Genomic DNA, 24,084 nt, shown 5'->3' with positions numbered 1-24,084 from the left:
ACAAACTGATAGGTGATTTAATGGGGAGTGTAAAGAAATGTTTTGTACCTTTTCTTGGGTCCCAGTGAATTCAGGATATTCACAATTGTCCATGAGTAAGACTTTCTGAGTGGTGATAGACCTACCAGAGGTATGGCGTTAACACATATAGAAAGAAATTCATAAAAAATATCTGAAAGGAGAAAAATATTACTGTTTTGGTGATAGTGGGTATTTCAAGGTACCGGGGTCTGGCATTTATTTTATTTATTTATTCTTATTTTTCACAGTTTTTTACAGTGACTATGACTTACATAATAAAAGTTTTTTAAGTATTGTACAGATACATAACGTTACAGTCCCTTTAAAGGGAAGTCACATGGCTAGCTGTAATCTTAGGTCAAGATCAGGCTCAGAGTTGCTTAACTTCTTACCCTTTATATCCAATCTCAGTGTCTGCCTTTGCAAAATTTTGGTGCTAATGGTACATGGAACCTAACTGAAATGCTGTGATTTAAATGAGAGGATTTTTGATTCAAATTAAGTATGTATAGGATTCCAGCTCTAGAGGGCATTACTATCTCCCCATTATCTAGTCAATTGCAGTTCTCCCTTTGTATAGGGTAGATTCTAAGTGAACTGAGTTTTCCAGGTGATCTTATCTGTCTCACCCATGTTTTCCTATCTTCTGATCTGAGTAAAATTCTCTCACTTCTGTTTTATAAATTTTGTCAAGTGGCCCCTTGTCTCTTGTCATATGTCTGACTCTCTTGCAACTCCATGAATTGTAGCCCACCAGGCTTCTCTGTTCATGGGATCTCCCAGGCAAGAATACTGGAGTGGGTTGCCATTTCCTTCTCTAAGGGATCTTCCTGATTCAGGGATCAAATCCATGTCTTCTGCTTTGACAGGTGGATTCTTTACCACCGAGCCATCTGGGAAGCCCATCAAGTGGCCCCTTAGTTATCTACAAATGTGAAGTCTAATTACACATAATTCTAGTGTTTCCATTTAGTGTTTGGAGGCTATCTTTAAGGAGTCTGAGGTTTTCTGCCACTTTTCCTGCTGACAGAGGGAGAAAACAGAACATTTAACTTATACAGTAGTATCATATGTAGTAGTTTTATTTTGTAGTTATCCCTCCATGTAATTATAGACAACTTTCAACAAGCCCTTAAAAAAATTCATGTTATGAGTTTCTGTTAATAAACAATATAGAAAATATTACAATACAGAAAACTTCTTTACCAAAAATACATTCAATGACTCCTTTTAAAAAGCAAGCTTTTCTTGTACATTATTAAAGAATCACAGGCCTTCATGGGTCTTTTATGGTCATCTTTATAAATAAATTGAGATGTGATATATTCCTTTCAAAAGAATAATCATTATTTCCACCCACTGTTTTCACCCAGTAAGATCTATGTAGCCATAATAAAGAACAAGAACATTCTATATGAACTGAAATGGAGAAATGCTCAGAATAGAATATGAAGTTGAAAAAGAAAAATGCAAGCTGATAGGTCTTAGCATCTCTAGATGTGGCACAACCAGACAATTGTGATGGAGTTAGCACCAGCTGAGTGTTCTTGCCAAAGAATTAAGCCTGAATCTAACCAAATCTCTAGAGCTAAGTTACATTTATAGGAAATACAAAGAAAAGAGGAATACTTTATATGAAAAGACACAAGGAAACAAACCCAGAATGTGGAATAGCACATTGTTTTGTACAACTTGTCAATGACAGGGTGAAAGGAGGGAAGACTGGCCTTGATTAAAAGACACTTAAGGGTTATAACCTGTGGAGGAGGAAATGGCAACCTACTCCGGTATTTTTTTTTTTTTTTTTTGAAGGTTCTCAGGATTTATTTAAGCATATTTTGGGGCTAGTATGTACCATTGCTGAGTTATTTTTATCTTGGTGAATGACACCCTCATTCACATTGTTACTGAAGCCCAAAACTTGAATGTCATTATCTAGTCCTCCCTTTCACTTACCCCTCTGGTCCCATCTGGTCTTGCTTGTTCTACATCTCACATAGAGCTTGGAAGCAATTTTATTCATCTTCACAACTGTGTGGACTGCAACAACCTCTGGAAAATTCTTGAAGAGGTGGAATTACCAGACCACCTGACCTGCCTCTTGAGAAATCTGTATGCAGGTCAGGAAGCAACAGTTAGAACTGGACATGGAACAACAGACTGGTTCCAAATAGAGAAAGGAGTACGTCAAGGCTATATATTGTCACCCTGCTTATTTAACTTATATGCAGAGTACATCATGAGAAATGCTGGGCTGGAGGAAGCACAAACTGGAATCAAGATTGCCAGGAGAAATATCAATTACCTCAGATATGCAGATGACACCACCCTTATGGCAGAAAGTGAAGAAGAACTAAAGAGCCTCTTGATGAAAGTGAAAGAGGAGAGTGAAAAAGTTGGCTTAAAGCTCAACATTCAGAAAACTAAGATCATGGCGATCTGGTCCCATGGTTTCATGGCAAATAGGTGGGGAAACAGTGACAGACTTTATTTTTGGGGGCTCCAAAATCACTGCAGATGGTGACTGCAGCCATGAAATTAAAAGACGCTTACTCCTTGGAAGGAAAGTTATGACCAACCTAGATAGCATATTAAAAAGCAGAGACATTACTTTGTCAACAAAGGTCCATCTGGTCAAGGCTATGGTTTTTCCAGTGGTCAGGTATGGATGTGAGAGTTGGACGGTGAAGAAAGCTGAGTGCCAAAAAATTGATGCTTTTGAACTATGGTGTTGGAGAAGACTCTTGAGAGTCCCTTGGACTGCAAGAATATCTGATCAGTCCATCCTAAAGGAGATCAGTCCTGGGTGTTCATTGGAAGGACTTGATGCTGAAGCTGAAACTCCAGTACTTTGGCCACCTCATGCGAAGAGTTGACTCACTGGAAAAAACCCTGATGCTGGGAGGGATTGGGGGCAGGAGGAGAAGGGGCTGACAGAGGATGAGATGGCTGGATGGCATCACCGACTTGATGGACATGAGTTTGAGTGAGCTTCGGGAGTTGGTGATGGACAGGGAGGCCTGGCGTGCTGTGATTCATGGGGTCACAAAAAGTCGGACATGACTGAGCGACTCAACTGAACTGAACTGAAGACGTCATTATTAATTTTGTATTATGTGATAATAGTAATTAGCAGAGTGTCAATTTTTAAAAAACAAGATGCACATTGACGTCTGTAAGGGTGAAATAACATGACATATGGGATTTGTTTTAAAAGAAAAGTTTGATAATTTTGACTTTGTGTGTTGAGAGTGTGTACTATTCTCTCTGCTTTTGATATGTCAGAAAATTTATATAAAATAGTAAATGGAAAATGCAAATTGTAAAATGTGTTATGATATGCTTTTTTTGTCTGAAAAAGGGAGAAATAAGAATATACACTCTATTTGCTTTTGTTTGCATTGGGAGGATACACAAAAGATTTATGAAAATAGAAACCTATAGGGTGGGTGGGGGAAACTGGTGAACTTGAAAGGGTGAGAATGAAGCTTCTCAATATAAGTTTTTCATATTGCTTTAAACTTTAGCCATTTGAACATGTTGCCTAAACAGTTAAAAAAAATCAAGAAATAAAAGTTAAGTGAAAATGACAATAGTCAGAAAAAGTCCTGCATACACAGAGAAAAAGAAAGGGGTTAGAGTAGATTTCTAGGCGCCTTCATGTCTAGACTTCAATGAATTAATACATTGTTAATTTTTTTCTAAAGCCTGACTAGTAAGTAATTTCATTTTAAAAATAATTTTATTTATTTATTTAGCCAGTCCTGGGTCTTTGCTGCTATATGTGGGCTTAGTTGTTCCACAGCATGTGAGATCTTCCTAGACTATGGGGATTGAACCTGTGTTTCCTTCATTGGCAGGTGGGTTCCCAGGAAAGTTTCAGTTGTTAAACTTTTATTAAGTTGGATCCAGTAGTAATTCTAGAGATGGATAGAGGACACAGTAATAATAATAATAAACAAAACAAACCAAAATCAGAACACAAAATGTGAGGCCTTTTAAGAGTTTTGCTTGGACTCATGCATGCTGTTAGTAAATCTAACCTCTGACCCCATGTTTAATCAAATCTACCTTACACTTGAATATATACATTTGCTTGTTGTTATTAAGTATGTGAGTAAGTATTAAGTAAGTAAGTATGTGGGCAGACATAGTAAGGGCAAATATGAAATTTGTGAAACATAGTTTACAGCGGGAAAACAATCTGGTTCTTAGGGAAACTCGTGTTCTTGCTTGAAATGAACAGTCATACACCTTTGGGCAAATTGGTCTTTTCAGGTCTCAGTTTCCTTGTCTATACCATGAAAAAATTGAACATGATCTCTTGAGTCACCACTAACTTTGTGGCACTATAAAGGTACACACACAGAATAAGCTGGATATTTATAGTAAATGCAGTTAGTAACGTTTAAAGTGAGTGACAAGGAAATTCAGGCACAGAAGACAGAGGAAGACCACAGGGTTTTCAGAAACTATTCCATCTGAGAGCTCACTTCCCTTTTATAAGTAGATGTTTGCTTTTAAGATTTCCAGACAAAAATCACTCTCCCAGAGTTGAGACTGTTTGAGTCTGTGATGTTAACCTCAGTAATGGAGAGTGTGGTTCAACACTTTCTGACGATGCCCAAAGCCCCTGGGATGGAAGGAGAGGGGACATCTAGTGTATATGAGAGGAAATAGAATATTGAGGTGCCCTCAGTTCCCCCAACAGGAGGGGGAAAGAATCATTGCAGGAAAGAATGCATTTTTCCTTGGTCGAAGAGTTTTGAAAGTTCAGGTCAAAGTCAGAATATTAGAGCAGCTATGCATATATCACCTAACACAATTTCCTCATGTTATAAATTTTATAAATGGGGAGGCCAACCTAGTAAGCTTATATGACATAGCTCAGTTTGTATTAGAGCAAGGCTAAGAATTAGTTTCATGATTGGAGTAGAAAGGGCACCTAAGTGTGAGGATAAGGAACAGGCCAGGGATTTCCCTGGCAGTTCAGTGGTTAAGAATGCACACTTCCAATGCAGGGGGCATGGGTTCGATCCCTGGTTGGGGAACTAAGATCCTACAAGTCACATGGCATGGCCAAAAAAAATAAAGAAAGAATCTGGCCATTCATTCATGGTGGTATTTCCCAGCTCCTAGTCCAGTTCCTGACAAATAGTAGATGCTTCATAAACATTGGTCACAGGACTCACCAGCTGACTGACTTGATTGATGAATGTATGAGTGATATATTTCTACCTGTGTTCCCAGTGAACACTGTCCATTTCAGACAGAGGACTGTTATTTCGCTGGAGATAGTAGAGGGCTCACTCCACTTGCCAAGAGACACTTGACAGAGTAACACTTTTCTTCCTCTGAGTATTGCTTCCTCTTCGTTGATGAGGACAGGGTAAATGTCAGTCTTCACAGGATGTGTGTGGTCTAGCATGAGGGAGAACTAGCATTTCCTTTGCTGTCATTGTAGATGACGGTGTTAAGAGAGAAGTGATTGGTGGTCAAATGCCTGCTGTGCTGGGCCAGCAGTCTGGAGAGTGGCCACTGTTCCTGTGACTTGGGAGGAGAGACAGTTTCAGGAAATACTCAGTTCGATAGGAGAATTAAAACGGCACCTAAACAGAGCCTTTGTTTGACTTTCTTCTTCAGAACCCATGTTTTTACATCTGTTTTTTGACTGTGTCCTCCTCATGCTGCTACTGCTTACAAGTAAGTCTGGATTTTTGCAGTTGGATAGTGCAAGATAAAGATGCAAGGATGGTCATTGTGATAAGCAAAAGTTTGGAAGCAACCTAAATGTCCACCAGCAGAGTAGTGGGTAAAGAAATTGTGATATATCCATGATACAAATAGCAAAGCTGATGAAACGTAATGATATGAGATGTCTTTAAATCATAATGTTAATTGAAGAAAGCAAGGAACAGAAAAATGGATATATTGGACTTGTTTTTGTGTATGTCACAGGGGAGTGGGAATACATGAATGCTTCTCTGGGAAAGGGAGCTGGGAACTGGAAAACAGCAGGGTATGGGAGAGTTTTCATATACTTTTTATACTGCTTGAATATGTGTGTATATTAATGTGTAGTTTATATAAATTTTAAACCTCAGAACAGCCATACATTAACTTCTTATTTAGCCAAGGGTTTTTATTCGTTATGTGACTGGTGCTTGATTAAAAAAAAAAAAAAGAAGAGAGAGTTTTGTGTTACGATAACTGCCGAGTTTGTGAATAGACGACTGACCTAAATGGGTGAGCTCTTTTCCTGTCTGACAGTGACCCACTGCTGATTATCTGTTTCCATCAGCAGTGCCCTTCGATGTTCACAGGACCAGGCCATGATTCTCTCCTGGGGCACTGGTTCTCAAAGTGAGGTTCTAAGATGAACCATATCCTGAGCGTGTCCTGGGAACTTGTTAGAAATACAATTCTTGGGCCCCACCTGAGAGCTATTGAATGGGGAACTCTAGCAGTTGAGCCCAGCTATCTGTTTGAACAAGGCTCTCTGGTGATTCTGCTGCCCCTTGAGTCTGAGAATATTGCTATAGTGAAGTCTTCTCCAAGCAGGATAGCAGCAGTGGTTTCCTCTTTATTCTGCAAAGCATTGCTTGCAGTTTTCTTGAAATGGACCAACCTCTCTCACTGCTCTCTTTCCCTCTTTATGCAGGTTCTTTGAAAGGGGCATATGTGTCTCAGGTGGGTCAGAATGCTGATCTGCCCTGCACCTACTCTCCAGCTACCACTGAGAATCTCGTGCCTGTGTGCTGGGGCAGGGGACCCTGCCCTGTGTTTGAATGTTACAGTTTGGTGCTCAGGACTGATGGAAGGAATGTGACCTTTCAGACGTCCAGCAGATACCTACTAAAGAGGGATTTGCACAAAGGAGACGTGACCTTAACCATAAAGAATGTGACTTTAGCTGACAGTGGGACCTATTGCTGCCGGATCCAATTCCCAGGGCTAATGAATGATCGAAAATCAAACCTGGAGTTGATCATCAAACCAGGTGAGTAGACTTTTGCATACCTTCTTTCTGAGTGAGATTTGCCTATGGATCATATTAAATATGCTGACTGATCTCACCTTTGGTCTTCCCAATTACAGCCCTCCAGTTGGGTCCCTAAGACCTAAACTTTAACGGATCCAACCGTGTTTAATTCCCTCCATCTGTTTTGAACCTCATGGCCATAGAATGAAGGAAAGTGCTAGATTAGTGGTCTGAGTACCTGACTGGTCATTGGAATCACCTGGGGAGCCTTTTGACTCCCACAGATGCTTGGGCGCCACCCCTAAACCAGGGAAATCAGCATTTCTGGAGGTGGATGGAGCCTGAACATGGGAGTTTTACGAAGTCTACCCCCAGTGATTCTCTCTCATGTGCAGCCAGGATTGAGAACCACTGGACTCTGCATGTGTGGGGGAGAGGGGGCACGTATGCTTTCATGTTTTAATGCTTATAGAACATGTACTTAGTGGTTGATGGAGCTAAGTTCAAATTTAATACTGCTTCCTTCCAGCTGTGTAATCTTGGTCAAGTTATTTAAACTCTGTGACCTCTTCCTCTCTAAAATATAATACTATCACCCTAGAGACCACTGGGAGGATTTTATGACATGTTTTGTGGAAAGCATTTACTATGGCTGTAAGTTTTATTATTAACAATTAGACTGTGATAATAATGATGTAACACATCTCTGTCAGACACTCTGAGTGTCATATACTCTCAACGAAGGTATTCAGGTAGGTTTGGAAGTTTAGCATGTGTATCTCTTCTATTGTTGTGTTTACAATTTTTTTCTGTTGCCGCTTTTCTGCTCTCAGAGAAGCCTCATCCTTACGTTGATTTCTGACTTTAGCCAAGGTCACTCCAGCTTGGACTCCATGGAGGGACATCACTACAGCCTTTCCAAGGATGCTCACCACAAAGGGACCTGTCTCAGGTAATTACACATGGTGTTTAGGAGGAAACCTTTAGTTGGTTTCTGAGTTCAGAGGATTTAGAATACGGGGAAAATATGAGAAAATAGTTTGAGTGGAGGCACGAATATTTCTGTGCATCCAAGATAGTGACATAGGTAAGGAAGGGGTGAAGGTAAATTTATGCTGGGAAGAAAGAGCCCCAGGCTGGAATTCTGAATTAGTCATGAACAGCCCTCTACCTGAGCCAAAGCCTTTCACTTCTCTGGATAGCAGCTTCCTCTTCTGTCTGAGGAATGAGTTCAGAGACTTGGATTTCACCACCTAGTAATTCACCTGACTCCTGAAAAAGATTTTTGATGAGCTTCGTATTTTGCCAAACAAGGGAAGAAAAGATTTCTACTTTCTACTATTGACATCCCCCTGTTTAAAAAAAAAAAGAGGATACTCTTATATAAGTTTAATGAAAAACTCATTATGTTTCCTTATTGTTTTCTGATTTACTCCTGTACGGATGATATTTTGTCATGTATTAGCCCCAGTTCATGTTTGGGATAATTTGGATTAGGCTGTTCCAAGAGTTACTTCTAACTGGAATAAAGTCTATCATCTTCCTCAGATTCTGACCTCAGAAGGAGCAGCTAAATCCTTCAAGTATTTCAACAAGTATTTTCCACAGTGCCCTAGAAAGAAGATAGGGTTGACAGAGCAGACCTCAAGTCACATTGATCAGGGAGGAGTCCTGGTCTCTCTAAACTCTCCGAAGCATAGTCTTTGATTCTGTAAAATGAGGTGGTTGTTGTTGTTGTTTAGTTGCTAAGTCACATTTAACTCTTCTGTGACGACATGGACTGTAGCCCATCAAGCTCCTGTCCATGAAATTTCCCAAGCAAGAATACTAGAGTGGGTTGCTGTTTCCTTCTCCAGGGGATCTTCCAGACCCAGGAATTGAACTCATGTATTCTGAATTGGCAGGTGGATTCTTTATGCTGAGCAACCAGGAAAGCCCTAAAATTTAATAATAGGTAAATTCCAAATCCTAATCTGTTAAATCTCTAGGATTTAAATAAGGAAGTGTGTCTAAAGTGCTTAGCTCAGAGTCTGATCATGGTACATACTCAGTACATATTAGTTATTGTCATTTTCAGTAAGATCTAGAGGCAGAATGAGATTGCAGTTAAGTACTACTTCAGTGATGGGCTTCCCAGGTGACTCAGTGGGTAAAGAACGTGCCTGAAATGCAGGAGACACAAGAGAAAGGTTCAATCCCTGGGTCAGGAAGATTCCCTGGAGAAGGACATGGCAACCCACTTCAGTATTTTTGCCTGGAGAATCCCATGGACATAGGAGCCTGGCAGTCTAAGGTCCATATGGCTGCACAGAGTTGGACACGACTGAAACAACACAGCACAGCACGGCACTTCAGTGATAGGGAGAATGGGTTCTAATCTCAGCTTTTTGTGTAAGTTTTATAAACTCAGTTTTGTTGCTCAAACTCTGTGAGGCTCAATTTCCTTACCTCTATAATAAGGTTAATTTCCAGTGCCTAAGTCATAAGACTATTGTAAAGATTGATGTGATGACATATGAAAAGCACTAAGCATAATGCATAATGCCCTGCCCAGAGAAAGCACTCAAATATTAGTTATTTTAAATATTAATGTCAGTTCTCTAGAGGTTGAATCTTTTTGTTGGTTCTTTAGTCACTGGATACCAACATCTCTCATGCAATTAGTAAGGAAATTAAATATGGTAGAAACAGATGATCACCCAAATAGTGAGCTAATCGAATCATACCAAGTGTTTATCATATGTCATTGTTATATTTTAAAGAATTCCACGACTGTAGACCTTGAAGGGGATGGTGGGAATCCCACTTACCCATCATGGGTTTCAGTGCTCTTTAGAACGTCACGCCCAAGTGGACATTTGTTGTGTGACCACACACCTTCCCAGATAGAGAAGTAGCTTTCTCACAAGGCAGTGCACATTTTTTGAGGTGTCTGTACCATAACCAGAAGTGGCCTTCACTTCAGGTTTTACTTGTTTGTTCCTTCCCTTTAGGGCAACAGAATGGGTCCATCTTTTGCACCTGGGAATATAGGCAGAGTTCCTACAATCTCTGAGCTTTTTAAAGGCCTGAGAAAATACTTAAACACAAAAAGGCAATGGCTCCAAACTTCGGAAATAAAATGAAAAGTTGAAATTAATTAGTATCTAATGGTATGACTATAATATGTAACATTATACCAGTTAATTACCTGCAAGTCAACTTGTGTGTAGTTGTACACACCGTTTCTTTAATATGGAATGTGGGTACATATAATATACTTGCTATAAAGTGGAGAGGATCCTTTACAAAGTAAGGGTTCCAAGGGTCTTTGAAGTTCCTAAACCAACTTTGAACATTGGACAAATGAAATCTCTCTTCCACCTGAAGAAGGCAGGACTGGATCACAGATGAATCCTTAGCTCTGGAAGTAGACTTGATTTGAATCTCGGGTTCTTCAGTTAATAGCTATGCGATCTTGGACAAAATACCTCTCTGAGACTTCTTCGTTTGAAAAATGGGAAAGTAATAGTACTTTGCTCACAGTGACTGCAGCCATGGAATTAAAAGATGCTTGCTTCTTTGAAGAAAAGCAATGACAGCTCTAGACAGTGTTTTAAAAAGCAGAGACATGACTTTGCTGACAAAGGACTGTATAGTCAAAATGGTTTTTCCAGTAGTCATGTATGGATGTGAGAGTTGGGCCATGCAGAAGGCTGAGCGCCAAAGAACTGATGCTTTTGAAATGTAGTGTTGGAGAAGACTCTTGAGAGTCCCTTGGGCAGCAAGGAAATCAAACCAGTCAGTCCTAAAGGAAATCAACCCTGCATATTCATTGGAAAGACTGGTGCTGAAGCTCCAATACTTTGGTCACCTGAAGTGAAGAGCTGACTCATTGGAAAGACCCTGATTTTGGAAAATACTGAGGACAAGAGGAGGGGTTACAGAGGATGAGATGGTTGGATGGCATCACTTACTCAATGGACATGAATCTGAGCAATCTCATGGAGATAGTAAAGGACAGGGAAGCCTGATGTGCTGCAGTTCATGGGGTTGCAGAGTCGGACATGACTTAGTGATTGTGATTGAACAAGAACAACGTTGTGGTGAAGATGAAAAGATATTGTGCATGTCAAGTACTAAGCACTGTGTCAGGCACCTAAAACATGCTAGATGGTAAATATTAAGCTTGTGTACTTTTAAGATCATCAACCTGCTCCCCCAGTCTTGGGTCCTCTAGGAAACACACTGTAACTTCCTTCATCTGTCCCACCCATCTTGGTTGATAACAATCTATGTGAAAATAAGCTGTGATAACCCAATAGTGCTCTAGTTTATAGATCATTTTCACTGTAAAATGAAGTTAAAAAAAAAGCTAGAAGCCAGACAGTCTTACCATTTAAGCCAAGAAAAGTAATTGTAGGGAAGCAGAAACTAGATTTACACTAGAAAATATTGTATGTGTAGTTTACTTAGTAGTTCTACAAGTGTGGTTCTTAAATTCCTTTTTGTAATAGGAGCAAAAGTAAATGGCAGATAACATCTTTCCTTTTCTTAAAAAATAAACAAACAAAACTTTAGGCTGAGAATATGCTTTTATAATATTAAAATCAGAGCCTGTATTCCAGGAGTTTTGCATTAAAAGGCTTAGACTTTGAAGCCTCCAGCAAGTGACCATGACATTTAGGCAGTTTCAGAGCCTCTGGCTCAACCAGAAAAATGAGTTTGCATGCTTAATCTTCCCAAGGCTGATGATTTATTGGTTTTTAAAATGCATTGTTTATGAGATAAGGGCCTGTGCCCATCTTGTTCACTGTTCTGTCCTCTGTGCCTGGCATACAGTGGGGATGTAATATATGGTCATTGAATGGATAGGCAGATAAATAAATAAATGCCTAAAAAGGAAAGAAAGTGAGCTGGGATCTGGGCAACATGATGAGCTTAGTAATCACAGTGCCGAGGTGAGCATTGTTGGAGGCAGCGTAGTTAAGAGTGTGTACTGAAGACCATGCAGACCTAAATTGGAAGGCCATTTCTGTTATTCGCTAAGGTGTATGACCTTGGGTAAGTCATTTAGCTTCCTAATTCTCAGCTTCTTCCTCTGGATAATGGGACAGATAGTCCCTACTTTAAGATAGTTGTTTTGAGTGCTAAATGAGATACTTCACTTGAAGAATTTAACACAATGCCTATTCATAGTAAATTATAGTTACAGTTATTATTATTTTCATTTTTTAGAGAACAAAATACCCTCTCTCCTAATGAGTAGATGTTAAATGGTTTTGAGAAAATTAACTTTCCTTACCTTTCAGAGTCTAATCATACCACAGCTTTATCCATTCATTTGTTGATGGACATCTATACAATGGAATATTACTTAGTTATAAAAACGAAATAATGCCATTTGCAGCAACATCGGTGGACTTTGAGATATTCATACTAAGTGAAGTAAGCCAGAGAAAGGCAGATGTCATATCATATTGCTTATATATGGAATCTAAAAAAGATTCTACATCTGAACTTACTTACAAAACAGAAATAGACTCATAGACATAGGAAACGAACTGATAGCTACCAAAAGGGAAAAGGGTGAAGGAGGGATAAATTAGCAATTCAGGATTAACGTATAAGAGGCATATCAGTTGGCCCTAGTGGTAAAGAATCCACCTGCTAATGCATGAGGTGCAAGAGATGGGGTTCAATCCCTGGATCTGGAAGATCCCCTGGAGTAAGAAATGACAACCCACTCTGGTATTCTTGCCTGGAAAAGTTCCATGAACAGAGAAGCCTGGAAGGCTACAGTCCATGAGGTCTCGAAGAGTTGAACATGACTGAGTGAATGAGCACACAGATATATGAAATAGATAACCACCAAAGATCTGCTGTATAGCACAGGGAACTATACTCAGTAAGTTGTAATAGCCGTAAGGGAAAAGAATCTGAAAAAGAATATGTATATTCTGAACCACTTTACTGTATACCTGAAACTAACACGACATTGTAAATCAACAGTACGTCAATTAAAAAATGAACAAAATAAATATTAAAGAGCAGTCATTTGATCTAAAAAAGAAGTCTAATTATAATGCCTGCTTGTGTATTGTCAATGTTGTTAGAATTTTGCAGACCCTTTTAGGTCCTATGGACACAACAAACCACATATTCAAAATATGTCTTCCCAGAAGAAGTCTCCATTTCATAGAACATAGGTAGTTTGGTTTGTTATCTGGGTGAAAAAATGTGGTCATCCTAGAGTTGATTTGTAAGTGTTCAATAAATTCTGTTGGTTTCTCAGTTAATTATTGTGAAGAGTATGAAGTAGAATTAATTTCAAATAGAATTATAGGCAGCTTAAAAAAAAAACCAACAAACTGCATATAAAAGAGTGTTTCTAACTGTTTTGGCTATTTTTCTTCTTTGTGGTAGAGACACAGACACTGGAGACCCTCCATAATAAAAATCAGACAGTAAGTAACTGTGTGTGAGCTGAGCTCATGCTCAACTCAAAGAAAAAAAAGTATGACTTTAGACTTCCTTCCTGTCCACTCTTTTCTTGGGGAAAAATGCCTAATCTCCCTTGGCTTTGGGTTCCTTGACTATAACATGTTGCTGATGACAATTGTAACTGCAGAGGCCTGTTGTAAGGATGGAATGAAATGATGCATATAAAAGTGCCTGGCACATAGTAGATGCTGGAAAACCAAAAGGAAGAAGCACTAGCATTTTGTTCTTATCCTGAAATTTCACAACTGTATATTACTGTGGAGGGTTCAGACACCCTGCATCTCCTGAGAGTAGTGTTTTTCCTTGTTAACATTTCTACCCTAATGAGAAAGATTGTTTGTTTGTTTAAATTTAGTTATTTATGACAAGGCACCAGTCAGGAATATTCTACGGTAAGAACTTACATATCTAACTAAAAACAAAGCAGTATTTCAGTCAACCACCATTTTAATGTCTCCCACCTTCTCAGAGTGAAAGGGAAAACCACTAGAAAACAATCTGATAGCAGTGACTGGGAAATTGTTTGAGGATACACCCGGGAGTCTGCATTCATTTGTCTCAATCTGACTCACTCTCAAGTATTTTGTGTTTGTCCTGCAGTCTTTGCAATCCAGGACTGCCTTTTAAATACCTCTTTGTGCCTCACTGCTTAGGGCACATTTGCACAGTGCACTTGCAGTATATGTGTGTTGAATAAATGGAGGACTTAATTGCTTGATGTTGTTTTAAAAGTGTTTGCTGTTACTCTTTTTAAAGGGGGAACATGAACTGAGCTTTTAGAAGCAGGATGTAGAGCAATAGCAATAAAAGCTACCATTGACTGAACATTTATCCTGTACCAGGCTCTGCGCCAAGCGTTTTCTGTTTCTTGTCACTTAATTTTCCTGATAACTTTACAAGATGGCTCTGCTCTTTGGTGACGGAACTGGGATTTGAACCCAAGACTGTCAGGCTGCAAATTCCTAGCTTTTTAAATCACTATCTTTCTGTGGAAATTGGGGCTTCATGGCACAACATCAAATTTAGACCTCTCTGAAACTCCCTGGAAACATGAGGGAATCTTACATAAATAGTGTTCCACTTTAATGTTCATTTTTGTTGGGGATATTGGGAGTCTATTTACTAAGGCTACTTCTCCACCCATAGCACAGACAAGCATATCTTATTCTCTTGCTAATTCTAAAACATCAGCTAATCTCTTTGGGTGGTTTGAAGCTTGTCTAAAAGGGGACAGATCGTGAGTCATTTCAAGGTCCCTGCATTCTTGGGACTCTGTGAAAGGGCTGGTCTGATGCATAAATTGTGAGATTACCTGGGCAGACAATGGGTTTCTGGCCATTTGCTGTAATTCTGTTTGCGTTTCCATAGGAAATATCCACACTGGCTACTGAGTTACAAGATATGAGTGCCACCACCACAACAGGCCTCTACATAGGAGCAGGAGTCTCTGCTGGGCTGGCTCTGATTCTTATCTCTGGTGGTTTAATTCTCAAATGTAAGTATTTGATGGTGTGTCTCTCTCCCTATGATGAGGAACTGTTAATATGGGAACCAACCTCAAACTAGATATTATAATTATTAGATTGTATTGATTAGAATGAATACTCTTTAGTCCTTTCAAACCACAGGATTAATAATAGCTCGTTTTTAATCGGTGCTTACCATGTCACAAGCATGTTTTTATTTATCATGGTCACCATCTTATAAGGTAGGTGGTACTGTTATCCCCATTTGTTACAGCAGAGGAGAGTAACACTTAGAGACGGTAAACTTTCAAGGTTTTCTCAAGGTTTCAGAATCAGTAAGTGGCAAAGCTGGAATTCAGATTCAGGCAGGTTGATTCTAGCACCTGTTTTCTTATTTTGTAAAGAACATAAATCTTTTAAATTCATGAATCAGCAATCACTTCCTTCTATGCACTTTCTATCTTATTTATTTCTTAATTGTGGTTCTTTAAAGAGGGGCAGCAGGTTCCTTTAACACTGGGTCATGGTCAAGGTTGCAGCATTTGTTATTTTCCTCCATTGTGGCACTCAGCAAACATTTTACTTCTCAGTTACTTATGTTTATTTTAAAAAAATAATTATAATTTATATGAGATAAACTGTATATTTAAAATGTGTCCAACTTAATGAACTTTTGTAGATGATTTCACTCAGGATACCATCATCACAATCAATGAGCAAACACTTCCATCAATCCGAAAGCCTCACGGACTTTAATAATTGTGATATATTCTCTTCTCTTTGGGGCAGAGGCCAAGGCCTTATACCTCTATTATTTTAGTAGCCTTTCTTACTCATCCGTAAACATCAACTGTGTGTAGGATTACAAATGATTCCGAAACTTCCCAGGACTGAAGAGGGGGTCCGAATATGTGGGTTTTCAGTGCTAAAACTGGGACAGTCCAGGGAAAACAGGGATGAGCTCCTCATCCTGTGTGGCTTAAAGCTTCCAAATGCTTTATGTGCATGAAATCCTCATAATTACCCTGTTGAAAAAGGTACTAATATTCTCATTTACCAGTTGGAGAGCCATTGTGTTGAAAGGTTAAGTAACATTTAGTCCAACGTGACACTGTTAATTGATAAAGGATTTGAAACCAGGGCTATCCTGCTTACCTTTTTGTTATTCTGCCGTTAATGGTAAATGAATTGGTCAGAGGAAGAAGCTACTCACTCCCACTTACCTGAGTTTATGGAGAGGTAGCAGTGGAGTTTGGGCATTGACCACATGAATATGGAGTCTACAGGTTGATAAGGAGCATTGATAACACCCACTTTTTCAGTTCTGCTAAGGCCTGGATGTTGGGACTGTTATGGTTTGTGTAAAAGGGTGTAGAAAGAGGCTGATGAGGAGTAGGAGAAGTCATGTTTTGTACACACATGTGATTACTGCCAAAACTCAAAACATGACTACTTAGAAGAATAGATGGGAAAGTTGTGTACAATTTGCAGTCTTTTCCCTAGAAGCTGCTAGAGAAAATCACACAACCGGGGTGACATGTTTTTAATCATGACATTAAAGCCATAAATTGGCACTAAGAAATGTGCAGCAATCTTGTATCTTCTTAGTGCAGTGTCTGAGATGAGCATCACATATTCACTGCTGCTCAAACCTCCCTGCCTTCTCACTGCGCTGATGAAGTGTTAAAAGCCTGTTTCAACTACTTTGCCATAGCCATCACTTCCTTCTCCCTTTGATCACTTTCTCTGGAATCATCTCTCTCTCCATTCCTATTTATGCTTTTTTTATTAGTGTAAAAATAAGATCTAGTTCACACATTTCTCTCCAGCTACTCCCGTTTCCCTCCTCTCCTTCACAGGCATATTTCTCAGATGAGTTATTCCTACATTTCATTCCTCTGTACTCTTCAAACATCCCCACCGCCATTTAGCTTCTACACCTGAATTGCCATGGAAGTAGTTTTATTTCAAGCTCAGTGATCTTCATTTTGATAAACCCAGTAGATACCTCTGTCTTCAATGCAGTACATCCAGCTTTCAGTAATATTCAACTCAGTTGACCCTCACTCATTCCAAAGAAGTCTTCCTTCTCTTGACTTGCTGAAGCACCACTCTCATTTTGGCCACTCCTTTTCAGTCATTTTTATTATTTTCTCTTATTCAACATGATCTTTAGGTGTTGAGATTCCCCAGAGCTGGTGTTTTTCCTCTCTCCATACCCTCTGGATGATGATAACCTATATTTCCATAGACTTAAATGTCATGCTTAGTTTCTGTCTTCAGCACTCAAGGGTGTTGGTACTGATTGTCCAGCTGTTCAGGTGTCATCTCCACTTATTTGTCTCCCACCTTAATGTGTCCAAAAAGGAGCTCTGGAGTCTATATTCCACCTTTTTAAAACCCTACCCCCCCTCGCTGGGTCTTCATCATAGTGTTTCACTAGCATCCAACTGGTTGCCTGAGCTAGATAGAAACCATCCTTGAATTCTCTCCTTCTTCACTCCTAACACACAGTCCCAACTACACACAATCCACATTCACATCCTGCACTTTTCCCAAAACATATCTGAAATCCATTCATGATTCTGTGCCTCTCTATCACTGCCTTACTCTGAGGCAGTTCATGACTATGACTGACTGCTCTTTTTATCACACCTCCTTTTAGTTCATTCTCCACATAGCAACCAAAGTGATTTTCTTGAAACCCAGTTATATCACATTTCTGGCCTTCAGTTATTTCTTATGTCTTAGGATAAAACCCAAGCTCCTGATTATGACTTCTAGGGCCCTGTAGTATCTAGCCCAGCCTCCATTTCAGACCTCATCTTGTGCCACTCTTTTATTCCAGTCATGCTTTCAGTTTCAGCCACTTATCACCATCTTTACCAGGGCTTTACTCAATCCAGATGCTCACCCTGGTTCTTCATTTGGCTGACTCATTCTCTTCTTTCAGAAGTGAGCTTAAAGGTCATCTTAGTGGTATGTATCTGTTCATTCCATACTCCTAATTTATCTCTCCTCCCCTTTTCCCTTTGGCAACCATAAGTTTGTCTTCTGTGTCTGTGAGTCTGTTTCTGTTTTGTAAATAAACCTATTTGCAATGTTTTTAGTTTTCACATATAAATGACACAATATTTGCCTTTCTCTGTCTTATTTCACTCAGTATGATAATCTCTAGGTTAATACATTTTGCTGCAGGACTTTTCTTTCTGTCACATCACAGTTTGAAATTATTTTTTCTATTTACTTTTTTTTCTGAAATGCCTCCCCACCCCCACTGGAAGACAAGCTTAATGATGTCAGGGCTCATAATTCATTTTTTGTGTCCCTGGTGCTTAGCATACTACCAGATATGTAGTAGGCACTCCCTATATTTGTTAAATATGAAAACACATCTTTATTACTTTCTACCACAGTTTATGTAATAAACCAAGACACATATCAGTGGTTTGATGTAATTCAATCTTAACCGGTAGACCAGATTTCCCTAAACAATCTGCCTCCAGTTAGCCCATTTTGTTTTTTATCTCATTTATTTTATTAAAGCATTTTAAGTTAACTTTTCTTTGCCTTTCTGCTTAGGGTGTTCTGATAGAAAAGAGAAGATACAAAATTCAAGGTAAGAATAATGTGTAGGGGAGGAGAAGGTGGGAATCTTGGATGACCCTTCAGCTGATTGAGCACCTACTACACCCAGGTTCTAGGTGGCCATTGTTTCCAGAAGTGAACAAGAAGCTCAGAATCTACTCTCAGAGCTTTTTATAACCCAGCCAGGTTCTTCTTAACTCTGATTGCCTATTAGAATCACCTAGCGCACTTAAACATATTTGTCTACCCCAGAGCAAATGAATCAGAATCTTTGGGGATGAGGTCTCATCATAGTGAAAAAGTGAAAGAGTTAGTTGCTCTGTTGTGTCCGACTCTTTGTGACCCCATGAACTGTAGCCCACCAGGCTCCTCTGTCCATGGAATTCTCCAGGAATGAATACTGGAGTGGGTGGCCATTCCCTTCTCCAGGGATCTTCCTGACTCAGGGATCAAACTCGGGTCTCTTGCATTGCAGGCAGATTCTTTACTATCTGAGCCACCAGGGAACACTTAGTGTTCTAAAAACTTTCTAGGTAATTGTAATGTACAAACAGAGTTGGAAACTGCTTGTCTATCATATTGCAGAATTAGTCTCCATTCCTAATTATAGTACACTACACACACACAAAGCTTATATAACTTTTACTGGGTTTCTGTGACATTTGGTACATGGGCAGAATGAAATATATTTTAAGAAAAAAAAGATTCTGTCCACTGAATACTATCTGAACCACTAGTAATTTTAGACTAAGTCTAGTGGTGCTAGTGGTGAAGAACCTGCCTGCTAGTGCAGGAGAAATAAGAGATGCAGGTTCACTCCAGGTTCACTCCAGATCATCACTTCAGGATGATCCCCTGGAAGAGGGCATGGCAACCCACTCTTGCCTGGAGAATCCCATGGACAGAGGAGCCTGGAAGGCTACAGTCCCTAGGATCATAAAGAGTTGGACACAACTGAAGTGACTTAGCATTCACACACACTAGATGGTATAGTTAGGAGGACAAAATAGACTGCAGTAAAAAAGTCAAATAAGACCAAAGAGAACATTTAATCATCATGTCTTTATATGATCTCTAACCAGTATTTATTAGAGCTGAAACCTGAAATGGTATATCATAGGTAATATTTACATTTACTTGTACTACTAGTTCATTCTTTATGAAATTATTGGGTTAGTGTTTTATTTCTACCTATAAATGTAAACTCCATAGAAAATTAGGAACTTATCAGCCACATTAACAACTGTATCCCCTAGTGCACACCTGGTTCTTAGTACACACTTCATAAATATTTGAGGATTGAATGGATAAATGTTCCTTACAGCAGCCCTGTGAGAGAAAATTACTTCTTCCCATTGTATAGATGAGGACCCTAACACCTCAGTTTACTAATATACAGCCTCCAGGAGCTTTTTGTGTTTTGTTCACTGTTGTGTCTCTTGATGCATGGGCTCAGTGTGTAACAGACTAAATAGTTTTTGAATGAATAAATGGCAAAGGCAAATCCGACTTAGCCTAGATCATATGGATGGTAAGCAACAGAGGTAGAATTCAAACTCAATTCTCACTGGATCCATAACACGTTCCTTTTACTTTTTGGAATTGTTTAAACCCACATAATAATTGAAATAACAAAGCAATTTGAGCATGTTATTTGACATTTTGTCACATTAACTTTGTTTCTGTCTTTACTTATACAATTATGTTTTTTTCTGAGCCAGGTGTTTCAGACATCTTGACACTTCATAGCAACACTTTAGTCTGTACTCCTCAGAATAAGTATATTCTCTAAGGTAACACAATTCCACTTTTATACCTAAGAAATTTCAGATTAATTTGAATTTGTACAGAATATTCCCCAGACTATTTCATTGCTATTTTATGTTTTCCCTTCCTAGTCAGGACTTGATCAAGGATCGTATACTGCCTTGGTTGCTAACTCTTCAGCAAAGCCCATTCTCTCAATTCTATTACATGTTGTCCAGAAAACGCTTAACTCAACTACAGTACTTTATTTCCACAGCCTCATCACTTTGGCCAACCTTTCTCCTTCAGGGTTGGCAAATGCAGCAGCAGAGAGGAGGCACCCAGAGGAAAACATCTATATCATTGAGGAAAATGTATATGAAGTGGAGGATCCATACGAGTATTACTGCTCCGTCAACAGTGGGCAGCAATCCTAACGGCCTCTGGGCTGCTGTCACCTTTCAATGCCACCAGATTCAGCCACTTCATTTTGGGGCTTGGTGTTGTCTTCTTTGAAAACATGAGATGGCTCAGCTGACTGGTTTTAGAAATTCTGTCCTTGGCCACCAAGCAGAGTTTTTTCATATTTTAAAGATAACTAGCTCACTGGAGGATTGAGCTGGGATCTGTGTGGTAATGCACAGGCACTACATTGCCTCTGTGTTCCATCCCCCAAGTCAGAGACTGCTAACTGGGACATTAGCGCTCAAGTGGGCTTTTACAGAGAGTAAGAATTCTTAATATGGGATCTCTGGAATTCTAGATATTCGATTACATTGTGTGACCATGAAACTCCTGAAAATACAGGGGAAATTACGTGCTGAGATATATGTGTGTCTTTTTCCGTACAGGAAGTCTAAAGGGGTCACTGATTCTCAAAGAGCTCTGTGATCCACAGAACGGGTTAGGAAACTACTGGAGTAGGACTAGATCGTCTTGATTCCCTAAAAGCCTCACGTTTTATACTTCTTGAATGTTGAGTCTGCAACAGTAAGTGCCAATGCACAGTCCTCCTTGGCCTCAGTTAGAAGATGGCCCAGCAAGGCCTGCGGTGTGGCAGATGCTCCGGGAGAAAAGGGAAGTACACTCAGTGTGTGTTGGCCAGTTTTGTTTGGGGTGTACTCAAAGGGAAAGATCTCTGACCGACTTCTCCATTCATGGAGAGAAATGGAGCAGTGTTTTTCATAAAAGAAGAAGCAGTGACTGGGACAGAAATTCTGTTCCCTGGTGGAAAGTAGGTAAAGGTCTCTAGCCGTCTTTATTTGTCAGTTAGATCTCTTCGTGCTTTGACAATGGTCCTTAAGCTTCAGTGCCAGGATGGGGGAGAGTAGGCCCATCTTGCCTGTTTTTTTCCTTCCCGGTTACGGCACAACTTTGACACATAATAGAGATTTACTTAATATCTTTGGAGTGAAAAAATTAAATAAGCAGAAAGGTAAATTTCTGGAAAAACTTTTCCATTGGAGAGTTCAGATAGAGCTCTGTACCTTCACTTGTTGGGGAATTCAAAAATACTCTTAAGCTCCTGTTCCTAGTCTTGTCCAGCTCTTAGTTTCTTAGCATCTTCCAGCTCAGGCCCTGGAAGTCTGTTACTCTCCTGTCTCCTTTCTCCTTTCTGCTGGATGAATCAACAATAGAGACCTGCCTGAAAATGGCCTTCTCCAGGTGATGACTAAACTGCTACTGTGTTGCATCCGAGAGATGTTGGTCACCAAGGATGCAGGCAGCCTGTTTGTTACAGTGTTCAGGCTGCATCTAGACAGGATTGGGAAGCATTCCTTTTCTACTGGAGATTTGAAAGGGAGATCATTTTGCAGAATTCCAGGCAGTGGCTTTTAAACAAGCTGGAAAATTAATCTTAAGTGTTTTTAATTCATGAAATTCTAGAGGCAAGAGGTTTCAGAACACATTTAAATCAGGTCAGTGATTGCCCCACAAAAGGTTTTTTTTTTTTCAAAAGTAATTCTTATCCTAAAAAAGTCTTTAAACAAGGATATATATATAAGAACAACTATTGCAACAGTGTTTGTGAGAGACTTTTTCCATGAATTGGGGAATAGCTGATTATTGTGGTATTGTAAACACACTGGAACAGTTAAAAAAAAATTAGGTGGTTTCATCATTGAGTTGTCTTGCTAGTTCAACAGATACTAAGTGCTTACCTTGTGCCAGGTTCTCTGGTGCTGGGATCACAGAGACCAAATAAACACATCCCTGACCCCATGGAACTTCTGACTGATCTGATAGGAAGGAGGATCTTATTCATTCATTTAGTGAACATGTTTTGGCACCTACTTTGTGCCAGACAGTGTTTTAGTTCCTAGAAATATAGCAGTGAAGGAAATAGACAAAATCCCTAGTTTCACAGAGCTTGTGTTACTTGTCAAAGGAGAAATATATGTTGCTAATAAAAAGAAAAAGGTTCTAGAATAGTTAATTCTATTTTTTTCCTTTACTGTAAAATATTCCAGAAGCATATTCCAAAGTTAATATGGTTATCCCACAGGGGCAAATAGTCAAGAGTTTCACTTTTTCCTTTTATGTGCTTCTATAACTGTTTGAATAATTTTCTCCATTTTTTTGTAATAAAAAATTTGATTTAAGTATGATCACAGTGTTTTCCTGTCCACCCTCCTCCTCATAGAAAGAAATGAAGACTTTGGATAAGTTCAGGGTCACAGCCAGCAGTAGTGTGTAGCATCACTCTAGATGTGTCAAGAGTGGTTCCAGCAGGGATTGGGACCCTGGTTTTCAGGGTAGGATCAACTCTGTATCAGTCATTTGTAATGAGGAAGATGGCAGAAAGATAACAAGCTATCATGGAACCCCCAAAGGGTCTGGGTGATGACAAGTGGTAACTTAATTAAAAACAACATAAAAAGATTGAATGTGTGGTTTTTCTCTTAGAAGTGCCTTAGAAATTTTTCTCCCAGATCTCTGCCATAGACACCCACAGGGCATAAAGAGGTTCCCTGATCTTTTCAGACTGAAAATTAAGATATTGCCATGCTTTATCTGCCTATCACTTTTAGTGTTAGAATTCCCAAGGCAGAAATTCCAAGTGGTTTGACTTGTCATTCATTTATTTGGGAACATCCCCTTATGCTTATTTCCATTTAAATTTAATTTTCACTTAAGTTTGAATTTTTTTTAACTGAATACAAATTAATTTTGTCTCCAGATTTCTACTGAGAAAGTCTTTCCAGAGGTAAGTAGAAATGCCCTAGATCTGTAATTTAAAGATTTTTGTCATTCTTTTCTGGAACTCAGCTGGAAATAGGGGAAAAGGGGAGAGGGAGCTGGGACACTTTTTTGGAGTGTTCTCAAGCTTAAGGGGAGCTCAGATTTTAACCAGTTTTCAGTGGAAAAGCTGTGCAGTAGAGAATGAGTCAGAAATGTGACTTTCAAGATTCTAGATCCTCTACATCTTTTTTTCAGTTGTATTGCCTGTAATTATAAAGGTCACTCATTTACATAGTAGCAGTTTTCTTTCGTAAATTCTTAGTCAAGCTCCTTCTGCTTATGGTGTGACTTTTTTCCAGAGAAAGTAGTGATGTTTAAAAAAATTATTTAAGCTATGCAGGTGTGGTTGTGGTGGTAGAATGTCTGTTTAAATACCCACATTATTTTTAATATAATTGTTTTGTGGGTGGGTCACCTTTGGAAAATATTTTGTTAGAGCTTTATAGTCTATACTTAACAACATGCCTCATGATAATCTGACATGTTGTCCTTTGTAATTTCTACATTTCATGACTTTTAAACCTACTTCATGTAAAATAAAAGTATTTTACACTG

General features: G+C 39.2%; 2 protein-coding genes across 5 annotated transcripts in view; both read left to right on the top strand.

Moving 5' to 3' along the window:
• MED7 (mediator complex subunit 7) overlaps nt 1-13,276 on the top strand; it is a 56,264-nt gene extending 42,988 nt beyond the window's left edge. The window contains exons 2-5 of one of the 2 annotated variants that reach the window (XM_070465709.1): nt 5,665-5,724; nt 6,683-7,021; nt 7,872-7,955; nt 9,997-13,276. In XM_070465709.1, the coding sequence (XP_070321810.1) occupies nt 5,670-5,724; nt 6,683-7,021; nt 7,872-7,955; nt 9,997-10,058 (540 nt within the window). In that variant the 5' untranslated portion in view covers nt 5,665-5,669 and the 3' untranslated portion in view covers nt 10,059-13,276. Of the gene's footprint in view, nt 1-5,664; nt 5,725-6,682; nt 7,022-7,836; nt 8,022-9,996 lie in introns of those variants that run through there. The other variant, XM_070465710.1, reaches the window with a different exon arrangement.
• The window catches only part of LOC110145616 (GATA zinc finger domain-containing protein 14-like), a 46,814-nt gene continuing 33,802 nt past the window's right edge, over nt 11,073-24,084 (top strand). Inside the window, exons 1-4 of one of the 3 annotated variants that reach the window (XM_070465699.1) lie at nt 11,073-11,158; nt 13,409-13,449; nt 14,855-14,981; nt 18,535-18,571. In XM_070465699.1, the coding sequence (XP_070321800.1) occupies nt 11,149-11,158; nt 13,409-13,449; nt 14,855-14,981; nt 18,535-18,571 (215 nt within the window). In that variant the 5' untranslated portion in view covers nt 11,073-11,148. Of the gene's footprint in view, nt 11,159-13,408; nt 13,450-14,854; nt 14,982-18,534; nt 18,572-24,084 lie in introns of those variants that run through there. The other 2 variants (XM_070465704.1, XM_070465705.1) reach the window with 2 other exon arrangements.

This window comes from Odocoileus virginianus, chromosome 3 (genome assembly GCF_023699985.2).
Source record: "Odocoileus virginianus isolate 20LAN1187 ecotype Illinois chromosome 3, Ovbor_1.2, whole genome shotgun sequence".
Classification (NCBI taxonomy): Eukaryota; Metazoa; Chordata; class Mammalia; order Artiodactyla; family Cervidae; genus Odocoileus; species Odocoileus virginianus.
This window is presented reverse-complemented; position numbering and strand designations above follow the sequence as displayed.